Below are 17,415 nucleotides of genomic sequence, written 5' to 3'. Positions count from 1 at the left end.
CGCTTCAGCCCATTCGAAGCCTCTCTCTGTCCTCCGTGACCCCGATAAACCGATGTGAACCCGGGCAAACTCACCCCCTCACGTTAATCTGTTGGAAAGTGTTTCAATGGAGGAGTCAGAAGCCTTCTCTCCCTCGCTCTCGCTACAGGCAGCCATTCATTGTGAACACAGGCGAGACGCGGAGCGCAGAATTATCGAGAGCAAACACTTTCCCCAGGGGCGCTGAGCGCAGAGCGCAGAGCCACCGATCGCGCAGACAGACGCGGGTTCAACGAACCTCTCCTGTCTGGACCACCTCTTATCGTAGGCACGCCGGAATGGGGCTCGTCGGTGCGGTGGAATCCCTTCTTGCCCAGCGGTAGATGGCTCCGTGTGTTCACAGCGACAGCGGAAGCTACCCGCTCTCTCCCCTCCCGTATGCTAGCGACAGCAGGCAGCCTGATGCTGTGAAAAGTGGTCTATTTCAGTGCGTCTAGACTTCAGCAGGTGAGCCCCTAGGGGTCTGAGTGGTACGCGCACAGAATGCCAAGTGCAGTCTGCGTCGAGGAACAACGAGAGTTCCTACTACTTTTTGGCTGTCGCTGCATTGTTTAAGTGTCCCCCGTTCTTTCCCGATTGCAATTTCACCCTCCACGTTTGATTGTAGATCGTCCGACCCCATTGTGCTATAACTGCGATGGCGTTTTTAATTTACGAGCGCCCCCTCCAGATTTTATGGGGTCGATTAAGGCTTTATCGTCACCACTTCGCGTTGTCACCTTCTGAAGAATATTGGATCCAGTTTTTAGAGAATGGTGTTTTCTGTCTTGAAAACACACAGGTAAAATTGTGAATCAGTTGATTGGCTATATTTTTGCTCTTAATTAAGCACAATTAGCCAGTAGGCTACTGACGCCACTAATTGGACACCATCATTACGCACTGACTAATTATTAAATTAAGCTGTTTTAGCCACCGTGCCATATGGAATATATATTTATATTAAATTAAACTATATTCATATTAAATGTATTAAAAAATCAGTAGTCTGATTCGTAGCCCTATAATATTAATTTAATGTAGGATGTTTTATAGGCCTGCATGGCATGTTCCCAAATGCTGGCAACCTGCACTAAATGGCGTTCATTCAAATTCTTCTAGAGGATTCAACTCTGTAGGGTGAATGACTCCTTGTCCTACGTACATGTCCTTACATTACACCACATTGCTCTCCATCTATCAGCACTGCGCCGAGCGTGGGCGTCACGTCATCATGAGTTTCGCGTTTTGCCGTGCGGCTCGCTTGCCGTAGTTCATGTCCACCTACACATCCATGTGGAGCTAAACGCTACAGTTACTTACCGTAATAACACAGGTGGGACATTGTAGGGATTAAACAAAACCGCACGAAAATTCCGAGTGTCATTTGCACGTTATACGTGTGTGTGTAAAGATAACTGGAACAACATCTTTGATTAGCGGTAAGTCTTTGCTTCACACTTTAGCCTAGCCAGTTACCAGTATTTTCATGCAGTGACCTATGTGAAGCAAGCTAACTAGCCTGTGGTAGCGGACTGCTAACATGATCTAATGTAAAGTCAGTTGCTCACAAGATATTCACAATTCTGAGACATTTGTCAGCTAATGGAGTTTAACCAGTGTTTTATGTAAGCAGACGTTAGCTCTCAGACATATCACAGCAATACAGAGAAATGACGACTTGTTTATTAAAAGAGACAGCTGAAAGCTAAAGCTTCTTTGTATGCCTGTTGTGAAAAGATACCCACACTAAAGGTCGTGTGAACTAAGGCATACATGGATGGGTCTACAAATGAACCAAGGTGTGTGTCACATTTCCATACCAGGGTTCCTCCTGCGCAGGACAAGAGCTGGGGTTGCGTTGCATGCTGCCAAAAGTCGCCCGGCTGCTGTGCGTAACCGCGGCGAGGGTTTCCCTTCAAGACTTAGGGAAAGTCTCCTTCAGGGGGCTGAGGACTATGGAAGTTTTAAAATCATCTCAGGACATCTCCATCTCAGATGAGACAGGGGCACCGGTGGATAGAGTGACGACCACCTCTCCAGCCAATGGCAATCAATCTGGCGCCACAGAGCCCGGTCTGTTGCCAGGGGAAACAGTGGTGAGGGAGGGCAAGGCAGCTATTTTGTTTCCAAGTGCCAATGAAGTTTTCTACAACCCCGTCCAGGAGTTTAACCGAGACTTGACGTGAGTGGGCTCAAACACCATTGATAGAATCCTACCTTCTGACTTCTGAATTACCCTGAATGCTTGATTTGCTCCTGTCTCCGTTTTGCTCTGGACTACATTTCACATCTCTCCCTACCCTTTTGCCTGCAGGTGTGCGGTGATCACTGAGTACGCCCGGGAGCGGCTGGCCGAGAAGGGAGTGCGGATTGTAGTGCCGGGCGAGAAGGAACGCGTGGTGGTGTGCTTGTCCGAAGACAAACAGTCCTCCGAGAACCATGAGTCGACAGAGCACGAGCAGCAGCAGCAGCAGCAGCTGGAGGACGAGACTGAGAACGAGAAGGGCGGCGACAAGCCAGGCGAGGAGGGCGTCATCACGGCCTCTGTTGGACAACGCTGTGAGGTACGGGCGACAAGGTGCCAGCGACACTCGACGCACACTGCCCTCCTGAATTCCATACGACTGTCCACTGTCAAAGTCTTTTCATTTGACCCCTGGCTCTTGCGTCGACAGGCTCACTGCTCTTGCAGTCACATATTGAAATCTGGGTTCTTCCTGTTACATGAATTGTTTTATTTGCGTTGCCCGGTAATGTGTGTGCGTGTGTGCCTGCTTGGTTCTCCTCCGCAGCAAGGCTTGCACGTGCTGGAGGGCTTGGCGGCGTCAGGCCTGCGGTCGGTGCGCTTCGCGCTGGAGGTTCCGGGCCTGCGGAGCGTCACGGCCAACGACTTCTCCGCCAAGGCGGCGGCGCTCATCGCCCGCAACGCCGAGCACAACGGCGTGGCGCACCTGGTGCAGGCCAGCCAGAGGGACGCCAGGTCAGCAAACGCACACACTACCCTCTCTCTCTCTGGGTGCCTCTCATTTGGTCTTTTATACACCCTCCCTTCCTTTCTTCCTTCCTCGATCCTCGTCCTCACTGATCTAGATAAAGAATGATGGGGCGGCAACAGTGGGATAGTCTATTCAGTGTTAGTTATAGATCAGTGGGAACACCCCTCGAGGATCGAGCATCGAGGAGAGATGTTGAGAGGCACCCACTGTCTCCTCCTTTCTGTCTGGCACTTTTTTCTCTGTCTCCCTTCCTTTCTATCTTTCTTTTTCTTTCTCTCTGTCAGTCTGTCTTTTTCTTTCTTTCCTCTGTCTGCGTTTTTGTGCACACTATGTATATCTTTGCTTCTTTCTCATGCTCTATCTCAAGTGAGCACTCTTGCGTTGTTGTACCTCCTCTCCTCTGTCTCCCCCCCTCACCCCTTTCCCCTGAGCCCTGGTATTGTTCTGCTGTGTTCCGACTCCCGTGTATGGCTCTCTCTGTCTGACTGGCTACATCTCTCCTATCATAGCATGGTGATGTACGAAGCCAGGGGGAAGAACCAGCGCTTTGACGTCATTGACCTGGACCCGTACGGGAGTCCCTCCCCGTTCCTGGATGCTGCAGTGCAGGCGGTCGGTGAGGGAGGTAAGTCCTCCTCTCCCATCCAACTCCCTAAGTGTTCAAGATTCAACATTCAATACTTTAATTGCCTAACAGCAAAAGTTGTTAGGGATTTGCTGCAGTGTGCTCCACAACAGACAAGTTCAGGAGCAAAGAAGGGATCTGAGTTATTTAATTGGCTTTTTGAGCCCAAATTTGAGCAACCTTTCCCCATAGTAACAGACAGTAGTAGCGGTCTATAAAGATTACAATAGATTACCGTAATAGTTGTCTGCACTCCTAATCTGGTCTAATCCAACCCCCCCCCCCCCCCCCTCGTTGCCCTGGACACAGGCCTGCTCTGCATCACCTGCACAGACATGGCCGTCATGGCCGGCAACAGTGGAGAGACCTGTTACAGCAAATACTCCTCAGTGTCCATCAAGTCCAGGTTCTGTCACGAGATGGTGAGTGTGGAACGGAATGTGTGTGTAGTGCCTGTGTTATACTGACTACAATGTTCCCCCATTTTATTATTTTATTGGGTTTAGAACCTTGTATGTCATACAAATGTATAGCTATTATGCCATTATTTTCCATAACTCTTCTCCTTATGTGATCTAGTAGTAACTTCAAGCAACAGTAGATTTGGTATTATCTATCTATTAGTGCAAGGAAGGTCTGTCTGTGTGTCAGTCTGTCTGTCTGTCCGTTCCATGCATAAATCTCGAACCACTCATCCGACTGACCTAAAATTTGACACACGTATTGCTAGTGACATGCGTGAGTGCAGTGCAAAGTTTAGTCGTTTTTGGACAAAAAATGACAAAGATATTGTTAAATTTAGCAAAATACAACTCTACCGCAATCCCACAATTCTACCACTCTCCGTACTCTAGCCACTCCCCAATTCTCACTGAGAATACTCCAGCATAGGGAAAAAAAGCCCATTTCGCTGACAAACTCACATGTTGCCATTCATGGAAATGACGATGTCTCACTTAAGCAACGGACCGTTTCAAGATTGTTGATCTTGGATAAACATGCTGAGGCCGACACATATGCACCCATGTTGGTAAGCAGGCTGTTAAAGTAGGCTAACGTAACGTTGCATAGTTTCCTGATCAGGTTGCTGTTCTTGCAACAATATGCCGACACACACACGTCGGTAGCATTCTGTTAAAATTTGCATTTAAAACAGCCGCTCTTGACTCTATCTGGACATCGGCTATGGGCATAACATTCATTCAAACATCACTCCTGAGTTAATAGCACTGGCATGTCATGCGGTTATTTCATAATTTCCCAACAACAGCAAAAACGCACTATTGCCATTAGCTAACTCAAACGCTTTCGCCTTTCCCCTTCTCTCTTTTACTTTGCAAAGTGAGTACAAAGCGCTACTAACTGCACGGGCCTGATTCTAGCCCACATCATCGCCAATCTAACATGATCTACCTGCATCAACGTAATTGGGCAACAAGTTTCTTGGAAAACATTCTTTGTACGGGCACTGCACTAGTTAGATTGATTGATGGATTGATGGACTGATTGATGGATTGATTGATTGACTGACTGACTAAATTGATTGACTGACTGACTAAATTTATTGACTGATTGATTGACTGACTGATTGATTGACTGATTGATTGACTGACTAAATTGATTGACTGATTGATTGATGGACGTGACTCGTCCTCCCCCAGGCATTGCGTATCATCCTGCACAGCCTGGACCAGCGGGCGAACGTGTACCAGCGCTACATCGAGCCCCTCCTCAGCGTCAGCGTGGACTTCTACATCCGCGTGTTCGTCAGGGTGCGCACGGGCCAAGCCAAGGTCAAGAACTCCGCCAGGTAACACCGGGACTGAGCCATCACAGCTCAAACCGTCACTTATAGGGTTTTTTTTTTATTTTTTATTATTATTTTAATAATTTATAAGAGCTTTAAAAAACAGGTGTAAACTACTGTTAACTTAAAAAGTGGGAGCTGTAGCAGGAAAATAGCAAAAAGTCTGGAATATTCGACTTTCGGGTGAAATTTGAGGATGAGCCTAATCCACTAAAACCTTTTCAGGTGAACTTGATGTGACCTTCTCTAAAGTTTCAGTCATTTGTAACATGTGCTGAAACATTACATTTCAGCCGAAAGCCAGATATCCCTACATTTTTTGTCAGTAGTGCATGTTCTCTTTATCCTACTCTAACCACATCCACAAAAAAAAACTCAATATGGACCTAATATGACGGTGAAAGTGAAAACAACTGCACAGGTTGTAGGCAGCTTAAAAAGTAAAGGAGACATATTTGCACATCTTAGGAAGGAACACACAGCGCAGCACTCCCAGTAATTAATGTGGAATTCCCACCGGAGTAAACAATGTGGCCGTGCAGCTGCGCTTGCACTGTCAGTCTCCAGATATTCCCAGATTATACAGTAAACACGATGCGGTCATCATCATTCATGAATACTGAGTCCGAGCCACTCGCGTCCATTACGCTCAGCCATCTGCCCGCGTCTCTGTCCGTGGCGGCTCAGTCACTGACACCGTGTTCCGTAACCGCAGTGTGAAGGCCTCCCCTGGACAGATGGACCCCCACAGAGTCACAGTCTGGACCCTGCTCTCCACCTCCATCTCTCTCTCTCTCTCTCTATCTCTCTCTATCTCTCTCCCTATCTCTATCTATCTCTCTCTATCTACAGTCTCTCTCTATCTACAGTATCTCTCTCTCTCCCTCCCTCCCTCCCTCTCTATCTCTATCTCTATCTCTCTCTTGCGCTCTCTCCCTCCCTCTCCCTCTCCTCTCAGTTCAGTGCCATAAGCTTTATTGGCATGAATGTAAAATTGTACAGTATTGACAAAGCATTCAGTACAATAATAATACAGATAATAATGCAAATGATAATAATGATAATAATAGTAATAATAGTAATGATGATAATAATGAAATAATGCCTGACCTATGTTTCTTTTTCTCCATTGCTCGTATCAGCTTGCTACTGTGGTGGAGCACTAAGACTGGAGATTGTATCTTTTTGAGCGTCATTGGTGTCCTGGAATGTTCGGAGGAATGTTCTGAGTAATGTGTACACTATCATTGATTGTGTGTGTGTGTGTGTGTGTGTGTGTGTGTGTGTGTGTGTGTGTGTGTGTGTGTGTGTGTGCAGTAAGCAGGCCCTGGTGTATAACTGTGTGGGATGTGGCTCCTTCCACCTGCAGAGGATGGGCAAGAGGATGAGCCACGGCAAAAAGTGAGACACACACACACACACACACCTTCTCTCCCCGTTCACACTAGCGTGTTCTATGTGGCTCATCATGACTGGTCCTGTGCTGTGTTTCAGTATGAAGTACTCTGCAGCTACAGGCCCGCCTGTGGGACCCAACTGTGAACACTGTGGTCAGAGACATCAGGTATTTACTCTACTGTACTGTACTGTACTTGACTCTACACTACACTACACTACACTACACTACACTACTCTACTTTATGTTACTCTACTCTACACTATTCTATAAGCGTCTTTACACAATGCTATACTATTCACTACACTACACTACCCTACACAACACAAGTCTGTACAGCACTACCTACACTTATCTACTCTACGCTACACTATGTTACTCTTCTCCACTTTACACTAGTGTTGTTTACTCGGACTATACTGTGTCCAGAATCAGGGTCCAGGCATGTGCTTGTGTGGTCATGGTGGCAAGCGCTCATTGTGGACGTCCAGTGTTGGGTCATGATGATGGCACATGCTCTCAGCTGCCCTCCACATCATGGTGTGGTATTTGAGGTGGTGCCGTATAACTGAATTTGGCGAACGACATTGTGACCTGTAGCTGATCAAATGATCTGTGGTGGAGAGAGAGAGCACACATGCTCTTTTCTCTCAGCAGACCCAAAACTCTGTTGTATGGCGTCGTATGCAGTGCGTGAGTCACCTGTTATCAATGCCCTGCTGTGCTGAGGAATCAAGTGCTTTCGATTGCATTCACGTGCATTGCTTTTGTTTACCATTCTTGTCACATGTGTATGTGTGTGTAAGATGGAGGAGGTCAGGCACACATTTGGTCCTCTTCACTGTGGTCATCTTGAAAAGTCATAGGACTTAACAGAAGTTGACCGCTTTACAATTAGCATGTGTTCTCTGTATATTTAACACGCCACCTTAGAGATGAAGTGGCTTAACTTCCTCTCATTAGTCCTTCCATCATGCTCTCTCACCCTCACTCTCCTCTTCTTTTTCTCTCTCTCTTTCTCTTTCTCTCTCGCTCTCGCTCTCTCCCTCTCTCCAGCTCGGAGGGCCCATCTGGGCAGAACCGCTCCATGATGTAGAATTTGTCCAGAAGGTTCTGTCAGCCGTGTCAGGAAACCCGTCCCGCTTCGGCACGTCCAAACGCATCGAGGGCATGCTCAGCATGATGACAGAGGTAATTACCTTACACACACACACACACACACACACACACACACACACACACACACACACACACACACACACACACACACACACACACACACACAGTGTTGAATCTTACAAAACTACTTTTGGATATACAGTATGAACGACTGTGTGTGTGTGTTGTTGGTTTCAGATCATAGGTAGAGTATTACGAGTAGGTTGTTAATAAGCATTCTCTCTCTCTCTCTCTGTGTGTGTGTGTGTGTGTGTGTGTGTGTGTGTGTGTGTGTGTGTGTGTGTGTGTGTGTGTGTGTGTGTGTGTGTGTGTGTGTGTGTGTGTGTGTGTGTGTGTGTGTGTGTGTGTGTGTGTGTGTGTGTGTGTGTGTGTGTGTTGTTCAGGAGCTCCCGGATGTCCCCCTGTATTACACGATGGACCACCTCAGCAGCACGGTGCACTGCAACACTCCGGCCCTGCTGCAGTTCAGGTGTGCACCCTCACACGCCCACCTGTGCTGTACGCCAACACTCACCTGTTCCATACTCCAACAATCTCACTCACCTGTGCTGTACGCCAACACTCACCTGTTCCATACTCCAACACTCACCTGTTCCATACTCCAACACTCACCTGTTCCATACTCCAACAATCTCACTCACCTGTGCTGTACGCCAATACTCACCTGTTCCGTACTCCAACACTCTCACCTGTTCCATACTCCAACAATCTCACTCACCTGTGCTGTACGCCAACACTCACCTGTTCCGTACTCCAACACTCACCTGTGCCATACTCCACCACTCACCTGTTCCATACTCCACCACTCACACCTGTGCCATACTTTCACTCACCTGTGCCATACTACAACACTCTCACCTGTTCCATACTCCCACATTCTCACTCACCTGTGCCATACTCCAATACTCACCTGTGCCATACTCCAACACTCACATACTCACCTGTGCCATACTACAACACTCACCTGTGCCATATCCAACACTCACATACTCACCTGTGCCATACTACAACACTCACCTGTGCCATACTCCAACACTGTCACTCACCTGTGCCATACTCCAACACTCACCTGTGCCATACTCCAACACAATCCATGTATGGCCTTTTGGCATCGCAACAGGGACCACACTGTCCACACTTGTTCAGACATATGATGCACTTTCTGTTGTTGTTAACGCATGCTTTACTGTACACACTGACTGACACACACACCCTTTTAAAATCCCCTGTCTGCGCTGGCTCGCAGGTCGGCCCTCCTCCACGCCGGCCACCGGGTGTCCCTGTCTCACGCCTGCAAGAACGCGCTGAAGACGGACGCTCCGCCCGCCGTCCTCTGGGACATCATGCGCTGCTGGGTAAGACCAGCCGCACTGGACACCGTGTTACCAACACAGACCCACTGCTGCTCTAGTTAGACCCTTTCAACAACAACACGCCTGTGTGTGTGTGTGTGTGTGTGTGTGTGTGTGTGTCCTCAGGAGAAGGCCAACCCAGTGAAACGGGAGAGGCTGTCCGAGACGAGCCCGGCATTCCGCATCCTGTCCACTGAGCCCACGTAAGTGCAGCAGTGGACACCGCGCTCTCTCTCTCTTTCTTTCTTTCTTTTTTCTTTCTCTCTCACTCTCTTTTCTTTCTTTCTTTCTCTCTTTCAATTCAATTCAATTCAATTCAAAAACTTTATTGGCATGAATGTAAATACAATATTGCCAAAGCATCAATCAGGTTATAATAGTCGAAGAATAATACACAGTGGTATATTAAGTAATAAGGAAAAAAATAGTAATAATCAATAATTCTTTCTTTTCCTTCTTTGCTTTTCTCTACCTCTCCTCCTCTTCCCTCACTCTGCTCCTCTCTCTCCAGGCTGCAGGCGTGCTTTGAGGTGCGGGACGACGCCAATCCGCAGTCTCGCCGGCGCCACCTGGTGCGCTTTCAGGAGAACCCACAAGCCAACTGGGGCCCCAAAGCACGCGCCAAAGCTGGGTGGGTCCGCTACATCCATCCATCCATCCATCCATCCATCCATCCATCCATCCATCCATCCATCCATCCATCCATCCATCCATCCATCCATCCATCCATCCATCCATCCATCCATTCATGTCTCTCTCTCTCCCTCCCTCTGTCACCATTAGAGATACACATTTGTCTTCTATCACATTGAAAGTCTGCCATGATGACTCTTGTTAAGTACGGTTGCCAAAAGTGGAGTGATACTGCGTGCATGGGGGAAAAGGGAAAGGACATCAATCAGTCATCCTCTCTCTCTCTCTCTCTCTCTCTCTCTCTCTCTCTCTCTCTCCCTCTCTCTCTCTCTCTCTAAGTTTTTTCTCTGGTTATCGGTCTATTTGGTGAGGTTGTATTTTTGTTTGTTTGTGTGTGTGTGGGGAGGGTGTTGTTATGGGCTGTTTTTATTGCTGCTTGGTCTCTCTTTGACTGTCAATAAAGGAACCTCAAAAGTCAAAGTCTCTCTCTCTCTCTCTCTCTCTCTCTCTCTCTCTCTCTCTCTCTCTCTCTCTCTCTCTCTCTCTCAGTGGTGGGATCTGCACGGAGCTGGAGGACAAGAGGAAGCAGTTCCAGGGCAAGAGGAAGAGCCAGATCACAGACTTGTCCCAGCTCAAGAACGTCCCCTGCAAGAGGTTCAGGAAGGTGAGAGTGTGTGCCACACACACACACACACACACACACACACATCTCCTACAATACGGTCACTCACACACACACACACACACACACACATGCTCTCTCTTTCTTTCATGCCATCTTAGCTCTCTCATGCAACGCTAAGCGTCCAGATTCCTCATCCGTGTTGGCATGACTGAAGCTTGTGGAATTCACAACAGCTGTGCTACGGGAACATTCTCTCCTTCCTCTTCCTCTCTCTCCCTCTCTCTCCTTCCTCTTCCCCTCTCTCACAAACCCTCAAATGTTCGGTATTCTCTCTATCTCACTCTCACAGACACTCTCTCTCCTCTCTTTCCTCTCTCTGCAGGGCACATGCACACATGGAGAGAAATGCTGTTATTCTCACGAGCTGGAGTCGGCACCCGGTGAAGCTGAGAAGATGGAGTGACATAGTGGACTCTACACACACACACACACACACACACTTCAAACATACACATACACACACACACAAACACAACACACTCATTTCACTCACACATGCTCCTCCAAGACAGCATGGCCTGTTTATTGACTGCGTTTCCCAGAATCCCTCACTCCGCGGGCATCAGATCAAACAAAAGCTGAGGCGTTGGCCCGCACTCGTCGTTAATCATTCAGCTTGCGTGTGTATGCAGACCACCGACAGCACAGCACAGCGTCTCCACGGGACGTCGGTACGAGAGCGTAAGCGGCCAGGAAGAGGAACAGTCCATCTCGGATGCGTGTTGTGAAATACAGACGGAGGAGTCTTCATTTTGGAATGAGGAATGTGTCGTCGTTTGTACAGAAAGGGGATCATGAAGTTTGACTTTAGTTTCCTGTTTTCATTTTATTTTCTCTTGTTTTTAATTCCTTTTAAAATCTGCAAATAAAAATCCCCCGTACTCTTATTTGTTTGTTAATACTGGCCTTTAGAAGGAAATGGATGTCGCTTGAGTGTACGTGTCCACTGTCTGGGGGGGTATTCTAAGTACATGGTTAGTTAACCTCCTAGAAGAGTTGTGTGGCTTAATTTGCTTTATAAAACAATGTCATAGGACTCTTGTTGTAGGAGGTTTACCACTCACTCACTAAACCATATACTTGGAATACCCCTCTGCACTAGTAGAGACTTATAGGGTGCCTCTCAACTTCTCTCCTCGATCCTCAATCCTTCACTCGTTCCCACTGATCTATAACTAACACTGGATAGACCATCCCATTGTTGCCACTCCATCATTCTTTATGTAGAGCAGTCAGGACGAGGACTGAGGAAAGAAGGGAGGATGTATAAAAGACTAAAGGAGAGGCACCCATAATGTTCCATCCCAACAGTCAAGGTCCTGACACACTGCAGTTTATGACCGTAATGTTTCACTACTAGCAACCAAAAGCTAGTTATAGCAGTAGCAACACTGATCAAGGGGAGGAGGAGGAGGAGGAGGCATGTCTGGAGTGGTGGGCTTGTACTACTCGTTCATGCAGGAAAAGAGTACGAGGAGCGAGGAGCATGAAGAGGTAGACTTCAAGTAGGAATGGAACTGGGTGATGAATGAACCTTAACGCACGGGCCTGCGTTGAGACGGAATCTCAGTCCAGATGGACATCTGGGGGACCCACGGGAGGTCAGCAGCAGTCGGAGTAGCCAGTGATCTTATGGAACTCACACAGCTGAGTGAAATCAGGCCCCGAGAACTCAAAAGGTGTAAACATGGGATGCCTCTCCACTTCTCTCCTCAATCCTCGATGCTCAGTCCTCCAGGCTTGCCCCCACTGATCTATCACTAACACTGGATAGACTATCCCATACCATTGTCGCTGCCCCATCATTCTTTATCTAGATCAGTGAAGACGAGGACCGAGGAAGGAAGGGAGGATGTATAAAACACGAATGAGAGGCACCCATGGTGTGTGTCCTTCCTTACTGGTTTGGTACACTTGAGTGTGTTTGGAATGGAATGACAGACTAAGAACACCTTCACATTCGATCATTTATTTTTTAAAAATGTAAACAATTAAAAAAAAAAAAAAATCTACCAAAAGAGGGATTTGTGTGAGAAAGGCACAGAAACGTGTATTGCACAGATCATAATCACTGATCGCTGTTGGACTGAGATTTGTCGAGTTCCAAACTGCAGTGTCCTACAGTACACCTCAATAGTTCCCAATGCAGTAGAAGGGCAGTGGCTTGTAGGAATGGTCTCTCCTTCATAATCTCAAACCCAAACTCAGCTGTTGGAAACTAAAATGGATCACACCTCAGCTGGCTCACGTCACTCACGTCACGCAGCCAATCAAAACTCACCAGACAACAAAAAGTTCTCCGGCGGTGGCGGCGTGCGCCTTGCTGAGGCAGCTTTTGGAGATAAAAGCCAAAAATACTAAATTGTTCATGAAATATGTATGAAACCAAAGCGGGGCCGGCCACCCCACTGGAGGCGCGCTGTGTTGAATTACACTGATGCGGCAGAGCAGCTGAAACGGCCGAGAGACCTTGACGTCGAGGTCCGAGCGAGAGAGAGAGAGAGAGAGAGAGAAAGAAAGAAAGAGAGAGAGAGGTCAAGAGGAGCCCCTTTAGGCAGCGTTGGCGTGACGTTGTGACGGAATTTCCTGATTGGTTGCTCTCCTTTTTTTTTTTTTGCCGCTCGTCTATGATTGGCTAACTCTGGCGGACCCGGAGCAGGAAGGTGCGGATCTCCATGGGGTTGAGGGTGATCTCCCACGGCGACGGGTCGGAGGGCTGCTTCTGCTGGGGAGCTGCGTCTGGCCACACGGAGAAACGAGAAGCCAAGAAAGGAGTCATGAGAAGGTGACAGACCCAACAAAAGGCCCCCATAAACACAACACAACACATGTTCAGACTGGGATGGAAAGTAAAAGTGCGTGTGTGTGTCGTGAGAGAAGATGGGGAGAAAAAAACAGTGAGATATGTGTGTATGTGTGTGTGTTTACATTCTCTGTCTACTGTATGTTATATTCTCTACATATCTTCCATATTTGTAGTTGATAGTAGTAGTTCATCATAGTAGTTGTGTTACCTGCACTGGGTCTCCAGACCAGCCGGCTCATCTCACTCTTCCACTGATTGGCCCCCAGGCTCATCTCGGTCAACCCCAGCACCTCCACAGTAGAGAACAGCTTCTGTGGACGGACACACACACACACACACACACACAAGCATGTCTCAGGACACTCGTATGTTTTTTATGAGGGAGAGAGAGGGTTTCTAACCCACCAGTTCACAGTGATTGGTTGCAAGTAAGCTTTGCTACCTCTCCTCAGGTATCGCTAGAGGGGTGTGTGTGTGTGTGTGTGTATTTCTAACCTGCCAGTTCATAGTGACAGTCTGAGAGTAAGCTTTGCTCCCTCTCCTCAGGTATTGCCCAGGGTTTGTGTGTGTGTGTGTAAAGCCATTGCTAGAGTGTTTGCATGACATTAAGACCTGGATGTCCCTTAACTTTTTAAATTTTAATGAAAAGAAGACAGAAGTGATGGTCTTTAGTGGCACTTCTGTGACCCCCCTGGTTGATCTGGGCTACCTAGCACAGTATCGCAGGCCAATCGTTAAAAATCTGGGGGTAAAGGTGGACACTGACCTTAAATTTGACACCCAGATTAAAGCTGTGGTTAAGTCCAGCTTTTTTCAATTAAGGCAGCTGGCAAAAATTAAACCAGTCCTTCAGAGACAGGACTTTGAAACAGTAATCCACGCCTTTGTGACCACTCGGCTGGATTACTGCAATGCACTTTATATGGGGGTTAGTGGGTCCTCCATTGCCCGCCTACAACTTGTCCAAAATGCTGCTGCTCGTCTCCTAACAAACACTAAAAAGTATGAGCATATAACACCTATCTTAGCCTCACTTCATTGGCTGCCAATTCATTTTAGGATTCATTTTAAAATTCTTTTGTTTGCATTTAAAGCCTTGAATGGCCTTGCCCCACTGTATCTCTCCGAGCTGCTACACCCCTACACTCCCAGTCGCTCTCTCAGGTCAGCTGACCAGCTGCTTTTGACTGTCCCTAAAATTAGGCTAAAACTTAGAGGAGAACGAGCTTTTGCTGTTGCAGCTCCAAAACTGTGGAATGTATTGCCACTCCACATCAGACAAGCCCCTTCACTTTCTCTTTTTAAATCACTACTAAAAACCCACCTTTTTTCACTAGCTTTTAACACCAGGTAGTGTGTTTATTGTTGTGATGTATATATGTTGTGTGGGCAGTGGTCCTTATTTAATTACTTATTTATCTGATTAGTTTTTTACTTGTTTTATTTCTTATTTTATTATTTGTGTTGTTTTATTTTATTGTATTACTTTTATCCTGTTTATTTGTTCTACTGTTCTACTGTTGTCATTATTGTTGTGTTGTACAGCACTTTGGAAACCCTGTGTTTGCTTAAATTGTGCTATATAAATAAAGTGGATTGGATTGGATTGTGTGTGTGTGTGTGTGTGCGCGTGTCCGTGTCTAACCTGCAGGTTGACGGTGACAGGCTGTGAGTAGGCTTTGCTCTCCTTGCTCTGGTACTGGTGCTCCAGGCGCAGCAGCACGGAGTCGTAGTCCCACTGGGACACCGTCAGCAGGTGAACAGCAGGGGGCAGCGCAGCCTGCAGCCCTGAGAACTACAGCAGCAGCACAGAGAACGCTCAGCACAACGGGTCATTTAATCATTAACCAATCACATTTAAAGTCATTTACATTAATTATGCAAAAGCCTGGCTGCCTGTGACACAGTTTAACAACAGCGGTAACTACTTCTGATATATGTAAAAAGGCATGCTCAGATCTAAACCTTTAAATGAAGAAACAATGCCATTTCTCTGTCACAATTACATCATAGTATTATAAAAATCACTGTATGTGTGTATGTGTTTGTGTTTCTATAGAGACATTTAAGCAATGGCATAAGAACTGGCTCCTGTTGCCTTTCCTTCAGGAGACACTGGAAGAGACTTTCTCTGAACATCCATCCATCCATCCATCTACCCCCTCTTCCCTCCCTCCATCCCTCACTATATCCATCCATCCATCCATCCCTCCCTCCATCCCTCACTACATCCATCCATCCATCCATCCATCCATCCATCCATCAATCCCTCACTACATCCACCCCTCCATCCATCCCTCCTGGCTCCTGTTGCCTTTCCTTCAGGAGACACTGGAAGAGACTTTGTCTGAACATCCATCCATCCCCTCCTCCCTCCATCCATCCCCTCCTCCCTCCATCCATCCACCCACACCCACCCACTCCATCCCTCACTCACTCCATCTATCCACCCATCCCCTCCTACTGCCATCCATATCCCTCACTCCATCCATCCATCCACCCCCTCCTCCCTCTTCCCTCCCTCCCCCTCCTCCTTCCATCCATCCCTCCATCCCTCCCTCCCTGCTGACCTGTAGTCGTGCGTTGTCCGGTGCTGCCCCCTGCTGGAAGCTGAGGAGCGGCTGCAGCACCTGGGCCTGGGCCAGGGGCCGGTGGGCGTCGGCGGCCGTGTCGGGCGGCGTGAGGGAGAGCAGGAGGCGGCCGCGCACCACCAGGCCCTCGGGCCCGCCCGCCTCGCTCGTCTCGTTCAGGGGCTCGCCCACCCCGCGCACGTCATCGTACAGCAGCCGCCGGTGCAGCTGACAGAGGGCGGAGGAGGAGCGACACAAGTACAGGTATGGATGAACATATACTGTACATCAGCAGGAACATATATCATAAACATAAACATAAACATACGAAGAGTTCTGATGCAAAAGCTGACAGAGGGCGGAGGAGGAGCGACACAAGTACAGGTATGGATGAACATGAACAAGAGAGAGAGAGGTACGAATGAACATATGCATCAATATGAACATGCATTAAACATAAACATATAAAGAGTTCAGATGCAAAAGCCTCTAAAGACCACCACAGTCAAAAAAAGAGATAACGAGGTTGAGTGAATGCTCTCCACACATAGTGTACGTTGATCAAATCATTTAGCTTCAAAACCTGCTAAATACCACTCTCTTCCTGGTCTGAAATATCGATTTGTAGACAAAGCCCTATTCATGGATTTCATCAGATCCCTTTCCACAGGTGTGTTAATCAAGCACCATGCAGCCTGCATTCATAATGTAGGCGCTTGATTTTATACTGTACACCTGTGAAAAGGGACCTGATGAAACCCATGAATAGGAGCCTGATAAAAAAAATTGCTCATTCCAAACAAAAGTGGTCCGATGGATTCAGAGAATTTTACATATGAACTCTTAATATACACAACTACAGAAATCAACAACCAAACGCACTAGATGCCACATCAAGAGGTATTCCTCTAATAAATAAATAATATATAAATAAACATGGCCATCATCCATACTGTATGTATACGCTAGGGCTGTGCAATTGCTCAAATTAACCGTCAATGATGACTTAAAATGATTATGAAAACGACATAATTAAACACAGTATATTTAAAAGCCCACATAAAAATCTAAAAAGACATCCCATAGGGTTTGCTAATAGCTTGTCAGGGAGCAACTCTGGTGTCCTAATCGTTTTCGGTTCCCTGTTTGAATGTGAGAATAACTGGTGCGGTGTTGTCCTTCCTCTCGGCTGCTGACACCTGGGGACGCTCCAGAGGACCGTTAGTGGAGCGTTAGTGGAGCGTTTAGCGGCTGTTGTGTTGATGCAGGGCCCCGTTCGGCCCGTCTTACCATGATCTCCAGGGAGCCGTCCGCTATGCTGCTTCCCCCCTGGGAGCGGTCAGTC

At 47.5% G+C, this 17,415-nt stretch overlaps 2 protein-coding genes across 3 annotated transcripts in view; one reads left to right on the top strand and one right to left on the bottom strand.

The window, feature by feature from the left end:
* The first annotated feature begins 61 nt into the window (after positions 1–61).
* Positions 62–11,581, top strand: trmt1 (tRNA methyltransferase 1). 2 transcript variants are annotated; one of them, XM_062544253.1, is made up of 16 exons: positions 62–486; positions 1,845–2,203; positions 2,336–2,585; positions 2,814–3,001; positions 3,527–3,642; positions 3,952–4,064; positions 5,304–5,452; positions 6,767–6,850; positions 6,944–7,013; positions 7,902–8,036; positions 8,408–8,493; positions 9,271–9,379; positions 9,503–9,579; positions 9,888–10,007; positions 10,559–10,673; positions 11,017–11,581. In XM_062544253.1, the coding sequence occupies exons 2-16, from the start codon at positions 1,884–1,886 to the stop codon at positions 11,095–11,097; spliced, it is 2,013 nt and encodes a 670-aa protein (XP_062400237.1). In that variant the 5' UTR covers positions 62–486; positions 1,845–1,883; the 3' UTR covers positions 11,098–11,581. The 2 variants fall into 2 exon arrangements, with proteins under 2 accessions (XP_062400237.1, XP_062400236.1); XM_062544252.1 differs by lacking the exon at positions 62–486 and adding an exon at positions 494–1,460.
* Positions 11,582–12,710: 1,129 nt separating this feature from the next.
* man2b1 (mannosidase, alpha, class 2B, member 1) overlaps positions 12,711–17,415 on the bottom strand; it is a 16,163-nt gene continuing 11,458 nt past the window's right edge. The window contains exons 19-23 of the mRNA XM_062544251.1: positions 17,361–17,415; positions 16,071–16,298; positions 15,146–15,295; positions 13,709–13,811; positions 12,711–13,433 (exon numbers count right to left, since the gene is read on the bottom strand). The exon at positions 17,361–17,415 is cut by the window's right edge and continues 26 nt beyond it. Coding sequence (XP_062400235.1) covers positions 13,330–13,433; positions 13,709–13,811; positions 15,146–15,295; positions 16,071–16,298; positions 17,361–17,415 — 640 coding nt within the window. The 3' untranslated portion in view covers positions 12,711–13,329. The remainder of the gene's footprint in view (positions 13,434–13,708; positions 13,812–15,145; positions 15,296–16,070; positions 16,299–17,360) is intronic.

Source organism: Sardina pilchardus, chromosome 1 (genome assembly GCF_963854185.1).
Source record: "Sardina pilchardus chromosome 1, fSarPil1.1, whole genome shotgun sequence".
NCBI classification, from domain to species: domain Eukaryota; kingdom Metazoa; phylum Chordata; class Actinopteri; order Clupeiformes; family Clupeidae; genus Sardina; species Sardina pilchardus.
Note: the sequence above shows the minus strand (reverse complement) of the source record. Positions and strands in the feature narration are given on the sequence as shown.